This window comes from Pleurodeles waltl, chromosome 12, assembly GCF_031143425.1.
Source record: "Pleurodeles waltl isolate 20211129_DDA chromosome 12, aPleWal1.hap1.20221129, whole genome shotgun sequence".
In the NCBI taxonomy this organism is placed as follows: Eukaryota; Metazoa; Chordata; class Amphibia; order Caudata; family Salamandridae; genus Pleurodeles; species Pleurodeles waltl.
In genome coordinates this window covers 190,656,189-190,670,135 of record NC_090451.1, presented here as the reverse complement: position 1 = coordinate 190,670,135, position 13,947 = coordinate 190,656,189, and the positions used below count along the sequence as shown (strand labels likewise).

At 44.5% G+C, this 13,947-nt stretch overlaps 1 protein-coding gene across 2 annotated transcripts in view; it reads left to right on the top strand.

Moving 5' to 3' along the window:
- Nucleotides 1-11,460, top strand: part of ZCCHC14 (zinc finger CCHC-type containing 14) — a 547,370-nt gene extending 535,910 nt beyond the window's left edge. For both annotated transcript variants that reach the window (XM_069216334.1, XM_069216333.1), the window contains exon 13: nt 10,069-11,460. In XM_069216334.1, the coding sequence (XP_069072435.1) occupies nt 10,069-10,124 (56 nt within the window). In that variant the 3' untranslated portion in view covers nt 10,125-11,460. The remainder of the gene's footprint in view (nt 1-10,068) is intronic.
- Nucleotides 11,461-13,947: the final 2,487 nt, after the last annotated feature.

Here is a 13,947-nt window from a genome sequence, read left to right as displayed (position 1 = left end):
CAGATGCTCCAGCTCCTCTGAGCCATTCTGGACATGATTCAGTTGCGTTTTCAGTTCACATTCAGTTTAAGGCACAGAGAGTATGGGTTCCAGAGCTTCTGGGCTTCAGCATCTGTCCTTCTATCAGGCTGTCCTTCCAGGAGGACTGCTTTCGCAGCAATGGGCAGGGTTCTGCACCCAGGCCTTCGCAATCTTCACTTTCATGCTTAGAGATTGAGCAGCAACAGCTGACTACTGTGCACCTTCCTCTGGAGGTGGTGTATGTCATCTTGGCATCTAGGCATCCCTCTACAGAAACTGTTTACACCTGTCTGGACAAATTAGTGGTGTGGTGCAGCACGTGTAAGCTATTTGATGTTCTGTTTGTTTTGTCTGTCACCTGGTGCTTTGGGCATTGTGGAATGGCTCTTTCGGCCTTTTTTTTTTTTTTTTTTTTTTTTTTTTTTACAGTTTTCGGGCTGGCCCTCATTATTTAATCCACTGGTTGTGAATCGTTTTTTTTTTTTTTGAGAGGCCTACAGTACTTGTTTCTTCCCTCTCCTTTTGTCATACCATAGTGGGACCTTAACTTAGTCCTCACTTATTTGATGTGTGCCACCTTTGAGCCACTTCACAGCTGCCCTCTGCGGCTTCTTACTCTCAAGACAGTGTTCCTCTTCACCATAACATGGGAGATTGAGTGACCTGCAGGGCTGGTCCACTGTACACCACCTTGTTGTTTCTGCAGAGGCGAGCATCCTTCTTGCCAAAGGTTGTGATGAGGTTCTGTGTCAGTTAAACAATCACCCTGCTGGCATTCAATGCTCTGCCTCTCCTCTCCAAATAGGAGGAAAGACACCATTGCTTGGACCCCCAAAAGAGTGCTGAGCTTTTACATCGGTCATACCAAAGAACACCAGGTGGACGACCAGCCCTTTGGGGGTTGGCTGAAGCGTAAAAGAGCAACGCTGCACACAAAAGGACCATCTCCTGCAGGGTTGTACTCTGAATCAAGATCTGCTATGTGCTGGCCAAAAATCGTCACAAAGTTTGCAAGTTTATTCCATCATGGCCAAAGCTGCTACAACTTTGTTGATACACGGAGTGCCTGTTCTGGACATCTGCCCGGCGGCTACGTGGGCGTCTCTATACGTTCATGATGGACTATTATTTGAACAGCAGTGTTTGGTGAGAGGGGCACTTCGCCCGCTCGATCCTACTGGGCTTTTTGTTTTGAGCCAAATAACAGGCCTACTCCCTAATAGGTATTGCTCTGGAATCTATTCAAAAGGTTCGTCTCTATCGCAAGACTATCTTTGGTAATACTCTTTCTGGCAGATGCTCTAGCTGCATATTCCTCATTGAACCACATGCCCTCCCCATTTTGTCAATTGGTCTCTCCCTATCGATTTAATCCCCAATCTAGGAATCCACACACGGCTCAAAGTAAATTTGCTGTTGGACTCTGCATCTGGGGATAGCTTTGAAAGCAAATTATGTCAGCACACTGGAATGGCAGCTATTTGGACCCCCACATGTCATTTTGGGAGTGGAACAGTGTTGGTGCATAGTTGCATGGCGCAACCAATCGAAATATTCAAAAGGGGAGGAATCTGCAGTTAGATAGATTCCCTACCGGAAAGAGCGTTATTAAAGGTAACTTGTTCTCATCTTGGTGGATTGGAGATGTAAAATTGGAAGTATTATTTTGCTTATTTGTGGTTATGTGGTTTACCAGAACATTGTTCCAGGGCTCCCATATGAAGATTGAAAATTCTAAATCAATGGTCAGGTTAGCATATCTATGAAAGTTTCATAGGTTTGATGGAAGCTTTTCACTCCTGTCCCCAGCCCATCTCACCACCCCTTATATGGGCCGGAAGTAATCCTTTGATCATGTACGGTGCCCTATATCTTCCCTGTTGCGTAATTAGGTGAATAGAGAATTGAGTTCCCCATGCTTTGGAAAATGTTGCTAAATCAGAAGTCATCAATTGTTAGAAAGATCAGACCACGCCTCTGCTATCTAAAGTACGTTTAAAATGTTTGACTGGCCCCTTGAGTAGTACAAATAATTTGGTAAAGTAATAACCTTGTTATTAGACTCTGTCTGTTCTGTCCCTTTAGGCTGCACCTTAACAATCAGAAAAGTGACTATGGAAAGAATTTGCTGGAATGAGTTGTGCTCGAGATTACGTCTAGCTTGCTGGAAAGAAATGTTTCCCACTCTTTATCAGGTCGAGTTTTAGGACTAAATTATATTACTGAATTCTGTTACCAAAAAAAGGGATTGGAAATCATCAAATGGAGGGTTACAGTTAACCCATGGGTGGCTTTTAAAAGTTTACTAGAGGCTATATGAGAATTAAATGATTACTGCTTGTACAAGGAGAAGTGCAAATTCTCCGTGATCTATTTGCTTTTAAATTGCTTAGTATTTCCTTTGCTTTGCTGGATGCTATAAAAGAACGAACAGGTTACCACTCTGTACGCAGAAATGTATAAATACTCCACGACTCATCTGCTCGTAGATAACTATTTCTAGTTCATTGTAAGCAATAGCTGTGACCCTTATTTTTTAACTAGTGTCAGAATGCTGTTGCTGTGCTCTTGGAAATTAGCGTATTGATTGTCGCAGTGGAGCATAGAAGGTTTTTATCCTTGTTAAAATGATTGTATTTTATATTGTACAGTGTTTATGCTATTTTATTAAGTTATGTATATGTTTATAATTTTTCTTTAACCTTTCTATCTTTCCAAGATGACAAGTGCTTTATAAAACATAAACGTTTTGTCAGGAGTTGGCCTTTGACCTACTTGTAAACTTCTCTTACCAACAGGAGGAGTGCATATAGCCAGTGATCTTGCAGGCAGCAAGGGAGTGTGTAGGGGTTTCAGCCTAGACTGGAACCCAAGAGAGCAAGCTGTGCAATTGTAGATCATTTTGTTATTCAATTCAAATATCCATATTAAAAAGTCTTGGATCTCCAGGATATGGGATCAATATGTTAACATCCAGCATGTTAGAAAGTATGGACTTGTAAAAACACCTTCCTCATCTGCTTGTCATTGATTGGTGATTTCATGTTGGAGTATGTAAATGATGTGCCAGAGTCCAGATAGGAGTAATGATTTACTCAAGATTAACTTTTTTTATAACAACTGAATCACTCAGTTGTCACCTTATGTGAACTCCTACTTTGCCTTTTTTTTATGGGTTGACAGTATCTTCCCCTCATAAAGCCCTTACCAACACAAATCTGCATGGCATTTTTCTTCATTGCAGATTAGTAAAAGGTTAACTTAATTTACTCTGCGAGGTATAAAGAGAGTAAGTGGCTTACTACTAGATGGTGGGTGAACGTGTATAAAGTAAAATAGTACTTTCTTTGATATTTTAGATTATTAGTCTTCATCCATGCAAAACTTTATTCTTAGTCATAGATTACCATAGAACAGTTGTGTAGCTTGGAACCTCATGATTGTAGATTAAATAGTTTTGTTTCGCACATGAGCAGTGCTTTGCTAATCCTGCATCATTTATGGGATGCAAATACTGGCTTCAAATAGTCTGTCCGTGCCAGAGTGGAAGAGAAAACAGTTATTCTTCGTTGGAAACAACTACTTGGTCAAATATTCACCATGTAGACGCCAGTGCCTTTCAGTGCTTCAGCTTATGCTCATTAAAGGAAGATGTGCTATTGCACTTTCTGACTCTAATTCTCCTGTTCTGATGGATACAACTACCTGTGGATTCCTCACCTGATGAATACTCCCATGGCGCCAGCATTTGACGGAAATCTTCTTACTAGTCTCTGCACGTCGACGAGGACGTCACTTTAGCCCACGCGACGCCGTCTGACGTCATACAGGCAATAAGAAGTCCTCGCCGACGTGCCGATGACAGTTCCCTTTTTTCCGTGCATTCGAAACGGTTATCTTCGAGGGAGTTACTGTTACCTTCGTGGTTACAGTGTATTGTCTGCTGCGTAGTCTTCTCTGCGGTAACAATGTCTCAGAGGAAGTCGGGTTTCAAGCCCTGTCGAGAGTGTGGGGGCAAGATGTCAGTTACAGATCCTCACTCCGACTGTCTATGGTGTTTGAGCTCCGACCACGACGTCTCGACTTGCGATTCATGTCAACACATGAATCCGAAGGCCCTCAAAGAGCGCGAGGCCAAGTTATTCATGGCAAAGTCAAAGAAGAAGGAGAAACATCATAAGAAGTCTTCTTCGCCAAGGTCTCACCGGCGTCATCGAGACTCCCGGCGCCGTAGAGACTCACGACGCCACTCCAGCAAGGAGTCTCGTTCGAGGTCACCTTCGGCTCGGCGTCGGAGGACTTGGGAGGTCAGCCCCACGGTCACGCCGCATCCATCGACGCCGTTGCCCTCTCCGGCGTCACCGACTTCACCTGGTCAGGCGTCAGTGATTGAGGTGGTGCAGCCTCTTGTGTTTTCTCCGGCGTCGCAGACGTCGAGGCCGGCGTCGGGGTCGCCCTCGATCCAGGCACCCCAGTATCCGGCTTTTCCCACTCCTGGAGCCGATAGTACCGCGTTTCTTAATGCGATGTATACCATCTTTCAGCAGATGGCTCCAGGAGCTGCTCCGGCTGGTCCTTCGGGGCCCTTGGCCTTTTCGTTGGGTGATCCTGCGCCTCTTCGGCCGGCACCCTTTATGCCCTTTCTCCCTTTTGGGAATGTGGGCTCGGCGCCGGTGCCGGCGTCGGTGGCCGCTCCGGTGGCTTCGGATGTTTCGGCCCCGGAGGTTGCCCCTCCGTCGAAGTCAGGATTTTGCCCTGTGACTCCGGTTGGTCCATCGGCTCCTGCCTCGGCGCCGAAGCTGCCTGTGGCGCCGGACGCGGCGTCAGATGCTTCTGGAGATCGGCGCCGTTCTTCGACGTCGGCGGAGGCCATGTCGACTCCGCGTATCGAGGAGAGACTTCATTCGAGGAGGCGTGCTCTCCGTCTTTTAGAAGAGCAAGAGTACCAGCGAGTCCTAGAGGAGGGAGAGATTGAGGACTCTGGAGACGGACTGCATGGTCTGGATACAGCCAGTGGGCTGGACACTTCCCCTGAGTGGGACCTTTCATCTCCAGGGGAATATACGGAGGAGGCTGCTTCCTTTCATGCTGTGGTGAGGAAGGCAGCGAGCTTTTTGGACCTGCCTTTGCCGGTGGCAGAGGCAAAGCAGAATTTGCTGACAGAGGTATTGCATCCGGCCTCTGCTGCAGCTGAGCCTCTCTTGCCATTTAATGAGGCTTTGCTGGATCCGGTGTTGGAGGTGTGGAAGAAGCCGGTGTCTTCCTCGGCCGTTCATAGGGCTGTGGCCAGGAGGTATCGAGCTGCACCATCTGACCCTGGCTTTCTCTCTAGACACCCTACGCCGGAGAGCTTGGTGGTGCAAGCCTCCTGTTCCTCAAAGTCAGCGCCTGGTTCCTTCCCGACGGTGCCTGGAGACAGAGACTCCAAGAAACTGGATGCGCAGTCCAAGAAAATATTTTCGTCATGCAGTTTGGCGTTGAAGGCCACCAACGCCACGTGCATTCTGGGGAGGTACATCCATGCGCTGATGGATGATATTTCGTCTTCATTCACGGAGCTTCCCCAGGGTCTTTTGGATGTGGTCTCGGACGCCCAGGCTGCCGCGACCCAGATTATCCAGTCTGGGCTGGACACGACCGACTCGGTGGCCAGGGCGATGGGCACGGCTGTGGTGGCAAGAAGACAGGCCTGGCTCCGAAACTCAGGGTTCTCTGCGGATGTGCAGTCGACCCTGCTGGACCTCCCGTTTGATGGGGACAGACTGTTTGGAGCCAAGGCAGATTCAGCCTTGGAACGATTTAAGGAGAGCAGAGCCACAGCCAAATCGTTAGGACTGCAAGCTCCTTCTTCCTCTGCCTCTTCTAGAATTTTCAGGAGGTTTCGGGGATTTGGGCGTGGCTCTTATTCCTCTTCCTTTCGGGGGAGGTTCCAGCAACCCGCCTCTTCCCTCCCCTATAGGTCATTTAGAGGGAGGGGGAGGGGGAGGGGTGGGGTCCGTACCAGAGGAGCCTCTCAACAGCACTCTGCCTCTTCCTCGTCCTCTGGAGGGGTGCAGCAGGGGAAGCAGCCTTAGGCTTCCACCGTCTCCCACTCACTCCTCTCCTGTAGGGGGAAGATTACAGCGTTTTCTCCACAAGTGGAAGTCTATCACAACGGACACTTGGGTTCTCGGCATTGTGGGAAAAGGCTACGCCCTTCCCTTTCGGGAGTTCCCGCCCCTCATCCCGCCCCGCCCATCTTATTGTTCAGAAGAACACCTCCTGTTGCTAGAACAGGAGGTTCAAGTCCTCCTTTCAAAGGGCGCGGTAGAGTTGGTCCCAGAGCAGGAAAAGGGTCGAGGTTGTTACTCAAGATACTTCCTGATTCCCAAAAAGGATGGTCAGTTGAGACCAATCCTGGATCTGAGGATCTTGAATTGGTTCCTCAAACAGGAAAAGTTCAAGATGCTGACCCTAGCACAGGTGCTTTTGGCGTTGAACAAGGAAGATTGGATGGTGTCTGTCGACTTGCAGGATGCTTACTTTCATATCCCGATACTCAAGTCGCACAGGAAGTATCTCCGGTTTGTGGTAGGGTCGCAGCATTATCAGTTTGCGGTCCTCCCGTTTGGTCTTACTTCAGCACCTCGAGTCTTCACAAAGGTGATGTCAGTGGTTGCGGCGGAGCTCAGAAGGAGGGGGATAGCAGTATTCCCTTACTTGGACGACTGGTTGATCAAAGCCAAGTCCCCGGAGCTTGTGTCGCATCATCTGCAGTCAACAACCCAGTTGTTGTTCGACCTGGGCTTTTCGGTGAACGTGCCCAAATCTCACCTGGAGCCCTCTCAGCGCCTCCTGTTCATAGGGGCAGTACTGGATACAACATTGAGTCGAGCCTTTCCTCCGCCTCAGCGGATTCAAGATATTCAGGAATTGGTTCCAATGTTTCGAAATGGAGCGGTAGTTCCAGTCCTCAAGGTCCTTCGTCTGCTCGGTCTGTTCGCCTCCTGCATTCTGTTGGTCACGCATGCTCGCTGGCACATGAGGGCTCTTCAGTGGTGCCTCCGAAGGCAGTGGTCTCAACACAAGGGAGATTTAGAAGGTACTGTCAAGATCTCCAGAGATGCTGCTGTGGAATTGAAGTGGTGGATTGCGGGCAACAATCTTTCACAGGGGAAGCCGTTCGCGCAGTCGCCACCAGTGGCCACGGTAATAACGGATGCCTCCACCCTAGGATGGGGAGCTCATCTGGGGGATCTGGAGATCAAAGGGCTTTGGTCTCCAGAGGAACAGGTGTTTCATATCAATCTGTTGGAGTTACGGGCTGTACGTTTGGCTCTCAAGGCCTTCCTCCCATCCCTTCGTGGTCAGTCGGTACAGGTCCTGACGGACAATACTACCACGATGTGGTACATAAACAAACAGGGAGGAGTAGGGTCGTACCTTCTCTGCAGAGAAGCTCTTCGGCTATGGTCCTGGGCAAAGGACCATCAGATTTGCTTGGTGGCAAATCATCTGGCCGGGGTCTTGAATGTACGTGCGGACAGTCTCAGTCGCCAATTCTCGGCAGACCACGAGTGGCGTCTCCATCCAGATCAAGTCTGTTTAATCTTCCAGATGTGGGGGTTTCCTCGGATAGATCTGTTTGCCACTCGGGAGAACGCGCATTGCCCGTTATTCTGCAGCCTCCAGTATCCGATGCAGGGAGCGTTGGGAGACGCGTTTCAGATAACCTGGTGCGACCAGTTGCTTTACGCGTTTCCCCCCATACCCTTGATTCCTCGAGTGTTGAGGAAAATTCGCCAAGACCGGGCCCAAGTCATCTTAATAGCTCCGGATTGGCCAAGGAGGGTATGGTACTCCGACCTTCTCCAACTCTCACTGTGCCCTCCGCTCCGTCTCCCTCTCAGGGCAGACCTCCTCTCGCAGTCGCAGGGGCAGGTTTTACACCCCAACCTCCAGAGTCTGCACCTACATGCTTGGAGATTGAACGGGGCAACCTGAGTTCCTTCTCTCTCCCGCCTGATGTAGTGGATGTTATCTTAGCGGCCAGGCGACACTCCACTAAATCTATCTACGCTAATAGGTGGTCTAAATTTGTTATGTGGTGTGGAGAGAGACAGATTGATCCCTTACATGCTCATCTGTCACATGTTTTGTCTTTTGCACTGTCTCTAGCGCAGAAAGGTTGTGCAGTAGCTACCATTAAGGGTTATTTGTCGGCCTTGTCAGCCTTCATTTGTCTTCCAGACCAACCATCGTTATTTAAATCCCCTATTGTTCTCAGATTCTTGAAAGGTCTTCTGAATCAATATCCTCCAAAACCATTCGTTATGCCTCAATGGGATTTGTCCTTGGTCCTGACTTTCCTTATGGGGTCCCCTTTTGAGCCTATGCATTCTTGCCCCTTAAGGTATTTGGTTATTAAAACAGTATTCCTGGTAGCTATAACATCTGCAAGGAGAGTGAGTGAGTTGCAGGCCTTATCGGTTAAACCCCCTTATATAACGTTTTATGGGGATAAGGTGGTGTTGAGGACCAAGGCTGCTTTCCTTCCGAAGGTTGTTTCACCCTTCCATTTGGCTCAGACAATCACTTTGTCCACGTTTTATCCTCCGCCTCATCCTTCAAAGGAGGAAGAAAGACTACATCGCCTGGACCCAAAAAGGGCGTTGAGCTTCTATATCGACAGAATGAAGGATATCAGGCTGGAGGATCAGCTGTTTGTCGGATACGTGGGCAAGAGGAGAGGAAAGGCAGTCCACAAGAGAACACTCTCCAGGTGGGTTGTTCTTTGCATTAAAATCTGTTACTCTTTGGCAAAGAAGGATCCGCCTGAGGGCATTAGAGCTCACTCCACCAGAGCTAAGTCGGCCTCTTCGGCCTTGGCCAGGGGTGTTCCTGTGGTTGACATCTGCAAGGCCGCAACTTGGTCGTCCCTTCACACTTTTGTGAAACATTACTGTTTGGACTCTGAGGTCAGAAGGGACGGTCATTTTGCACGGTCAGTGCTGCAGGATTTCTTGGTTTGACCATTTAGGCACCCACCGCCGGGCGTGGTACTGCTTTGGGACTCTATTCATCAGGTGAGGAATCCACAGGTAGTTGTATCCATCAGAAGAACGAGTTACTTACCTTCGGTAACGACTTTTCTGGTGGATACATTAGCTACCTGTGGATTCCTCACGGTCCCACCCGCCTCCCCGTTGCCTTTTTGGTCTCTCCAAGCAATCCTTGAGTGTGCTCCTTTTGGTATTCAAAGTTGCAATACATTTTGCATGTATGATATTTGTATATATGTGTATATTTATATATAAATCTATATATATATTGGGTATATACATGGTTCGTATGTATAAATATATTTATTTGTTTAAAAAAAAAAAAAAAAAAAGTTATATTAAATCTATAGCTATTTTATTGCAATGTTGTGTGATTTACAATATTAAGAGATGTTGCTTTGCTCTTTCATTGCATTGGGTTATTATTATTATTCTCATGCACGTAAAAAATGTTGGTACTGTCATCGGCACGTCGGCGAGGACTTCTTATTGCCTGTATGACGTCAGACGGCGTCGCGTGGGCTAAAGTGACGTCCTCGTCGACGTGCAGAGACTAGTAAGAAGATTTCCGTCAAATGCTGGCGCCATGGGAGTATTCATCAGGTGAGGAATCCACAGGTAGCTAATGTATCCACCAGAAAAGTCGTTACCGAAGGTAAGTAACTCGTTCTTCTTGCATTCAATTTAGATTGTGGAAATCTTTTGGAAAAACTACCCGCAGAAGAGCTTGGGTACTTTTACCTATAGCTCTTGCTTTAATGCGCTTCATTTGCTTTGACTTGTACTTGAGCAGAATCTTGACCGGGCACAAGTAGGCTATGCATTAGATTTGTTTTTCCTTTAGCAGTTACAGTAGAAAATTATGTTGATTAGATAACTGTCTTAGTAGAAAGTCGCTCAAGAGCAGAACTAAACTTTACTTAGAAGTTATTTCTTCACTTGTGTGACATGTATGATATATGTATATTTTAAAAATATTCTGCTTGCTTTTTCTGTTTTCTCATAGGTTCATTTCGGTTAAAGTACGCCCCACCATCAGAAAGTCTTGATTCAGCAGAATGACAGTTTTCATCTGAAATGGTATACTCAACACATGAAGAAAGAGCATGCATCAAAGGTTAACTGGGTTACCAGCTGCTGTAATTGTCAACACATTTTGAATCCAAAGGTTATAATTATCCTATTTTAGGACACAGTTTATCAGACACTCAATTTTGTCAAGTGCCAAGTCCCACGTTTTGGATATTGATGATGGATTTAAAACATGGTTTCCACACTCCTCGTTGGAATCTGCCAGGGTAAAGTAATCGTCAAGGAAAGCTCTTGCCATAGTTGTTGTTCTAGCACAAAGACTGAAAATCTTGGGCCTCTTGATGGACCAATGTATAATCTGATAGATAACCATTGGAGGAGTTGAATGTCCTAAGAGCGCAGGTTTGCCTTCAGACTTGAGTTTGACACTCGCTGTATACAGTATCAAGGTTTTTTTTTAAAGTGATTACAAACTAATCACTAGTATTATTTTTTATTGAACAAATTGCACTAAAGAAAAAGCAAGATGATTCAGTCTTTGCAGTTTTTAGCACAACTGAAGAAGTGTTGGGGGTGAATGCAAGAGTCAGAAACAATAACCTCTGCTCTTAAATATGACAGACATAGAACTTAGTGGCTTATTTCAGTATTACAATTTAAGGGTTTTGCTCTGTTCCAAAACGTAGACAAGGCCATTTTAATTTATTCAGCTAACCAACAAGCACTGCAGCGTCTGCATTTTCTGTTTGAAAACTTGTTACCAGCTGTGGAGTTCGCTTATTTTAAGGGTCCAAATGCAAATACTTTGTGTAGTTCATTTTCCTTCACCTATGTTTAATTTTCACTGCTGCTGACCATACACATGATTCAATTCTTCTAACTAAATTTTCTATCTCTGCATTGAAAAGACAATTGTTTTGCATCATCTTTGTGTACCCAAAGACCGTTGAGTAATAAGAGCTTGGAAGCAGAGTTGAAGAAAGGATTCTACCTGTACATTGGAAGGGCAGCAGGAGTTTAAAGACTTCAGTACCAACGGAGGCTTTAGCAACTGCTTCATTACTACCTGTCAAAGGAATTTAATCCATATTTGTTCTGAAGTTGTGCTTTGTGGAACCACTGCAAGCATTAATCATAGGAGCTCAAGAGGAATTTAGACAACTGACAAAACCCCCCCTTCAGTTTCATATTGATGAAATACAGTTGCCCTTCCAGTTTTTCCTGTCGTGAATGACTCTAAAAGGCCATTATTAGGGTGTTTGTACTGTGCTGTAAAAGAATAGTTGCAAGTTAATATTACTTATTTTTTAATGTTACTTATTTTTCACAGTAGAAAGTATTTTGACATATTAAGCAGAAGTGGTCTTTATGAACTGTTTTTACACCTCTCGCCCCCTCATTTCCTTAAGTGTTCCTCCATCTCTAAGGCCTATCACCCTGTCTCCTCCCCTCATCGTCATCCCCCCCTATCAGACACACACAGATGCAACCCATACATTGGGTATAGCCAGTAGTAGTCTGCAATACTTAAGTTCACACAGTATTTGTCTGAATGTAGTTTGTTTGTAGTAAAATGTTTCACATTGTGGAATCAGAAGTTTAAATTTCCTATTGAAATAGAAATTTCATCATTGTTGCTCATTGTTGTAAAGATGTGAAATTTCATAGCCTTGCTTTTTATTAAGGGCGATAACGTATGTGGTGCCACCTCCACTGAAGACACAGCAGGACTTGCAATATTGTTATGTTGGCAGTAACCTTCTGTCGGACAGTTCATTTTCTATGCCTTTTGGTGTTCAAATGTACTTATTCAAGTTCTTTGTACTATTAACTAATAGACAGGTTAAACCTATACCACAAGATTTGTCTGGGAGACATTGTATAGCAAACAATATTGTATCTGTTCTAGTATTTCTATGCAATAGAGATTTTACTGGCTTCGGTATCCTAACTATGTGTGCACAAAACACAGTGTTACTAAAATGTTCTTTGTAATGACCTTCTTTTATTGTATAGACTTTTTACAAGCAATATTGGATATAGAAGATTGACTTGATGGCAATTTAAACAATGCAACTGAAACTTTTGCCTTAATGTTTTCAAGAGAAAATAGGATGACCACAAGGTTGAAGTATAATTGCTTTGTCATTCGTGTTTACTTAGATCTTTTCCAAGTACGTCTGTTTGTGCCGGGAGCTATACCCTTTGTTGGCCTCTAAATATTCTAGACCCCACTTGCTCATTAGTGTATAGGAATACAAGTGTCACAAGATATTATTTAAGATGAAACTTGTGCAATCTTCAGTAATAGTATGTTTGGTACTGATGATCAGTTATGTGAAAACAGCCTTATCTTGTTTTTATTCAACAAACAAATCAGGTGGGAATCATCCGGGTCACTCTGGAAAGAAAATTATGACACTTTTCCGGTTTGTAATCCCCAATTGATCTTCTTTTGCCTTCACAAAGTTGCCTATGTACAGAAGCATCAAGTATGTCTTTACTTGCATATTTCTTTACAGCTGAAGTTCAGACTGGAGGCCTGGTCAGCCCCACAGGAAAGATGTGTGTCTACCTCTTACAGTTTGCAGCTGAGCATCTGGAAGTTTTCTAAGTTTACTGCAATGATTTTCCTTGAAAGTCTTCCCTTTTAAAATTAATTTAGTTTATGTTCTGTAAAAAACTATTTGGTCTTGGAAAATTGAGAGTAGGTGTATTTATGAAAAATGGTACAAATGAATGTTTGGGTCGTGACAGCCAATAATATGGTCAGCCTTGTGTAAATGTAAAAACGAATGTAAAGGCCCACAGTGTGTATAACTTTAGGTGAACTTCTAAGGAGTTGGAGATGGTCAACACTAAAGGTGCCCTCCATGCTGCTACATTGACATGGATATTTTTCACAACAACATTAGACATTGAGAAGAGGCAACAAATGTACTGGTGGGAACAGAGTGGTTGTTAGAGCTAACACAATCTTCAAACAAGAGGGGGGTAGTTATTTATTGTCCCACAATGTCTTTCTGCAGCCCTTCTAGGACACAAACCTTTGTCGTATGTTTAGTTAAGGAAGGAAAACCTGAGGTGGGCAGTAAAGCTTTAAAACAAATGTTCTTGCCACCTCTTTGAACTCCTTTCTTTCAAAATATCTGTAGGTAGGTGGAAGTGCAATAGACGTATTATATGTGTCTAGCCTGTTCATGTGGTTGCTACTTCTAATGGACCTACCAGAATATATTAAAATTCATTTAGTGGTAATTTGTATGGCTCCAAACTTTTATATCTTTTCCACACAGTATCAAGAACATTTAAAATGGAACTTCAGTAGAGCACTTTATAGCCAAAGAGATTGATTCTTAGAAAAGGCGTAGGTGTTTTGCCTTAGGAGCAAAGTACTTGGAATTAGGTCTCTAATTTTGAAAAGCCCAACTATGTAAGGTGGTTATGTACCACACATTTTATTATGTTTAATGAATGTGTTTGATGTGCATGGAAATAGCTCCGGTCCTGATCATGTCCCAACAAACTCAGACTCTGTGACCATTCCAAGATGGAATTGTATATAACGTGATACCTCTGAACACATTTGTTTATTTTGATGCATTTTTGGTGCACCATTCTAGAATGTTGTACAACATACCTGGAAAAAAATATATGGTCCATATTAGACAATTATGCCTTTAAACACTACTTTAATGTAATTTATAGGAATTAAAGTAAATTAGGAATGTTTTTTAAAGTAGAGGAGTCAAGTTTCATAAAAGCTTAAAGCATCCAACATCTCATTGTGTAAACTACATGAGCTGAGCTTTATGATAACAGACTATGCATAAATAGAGGTTTTGCTTTTTTG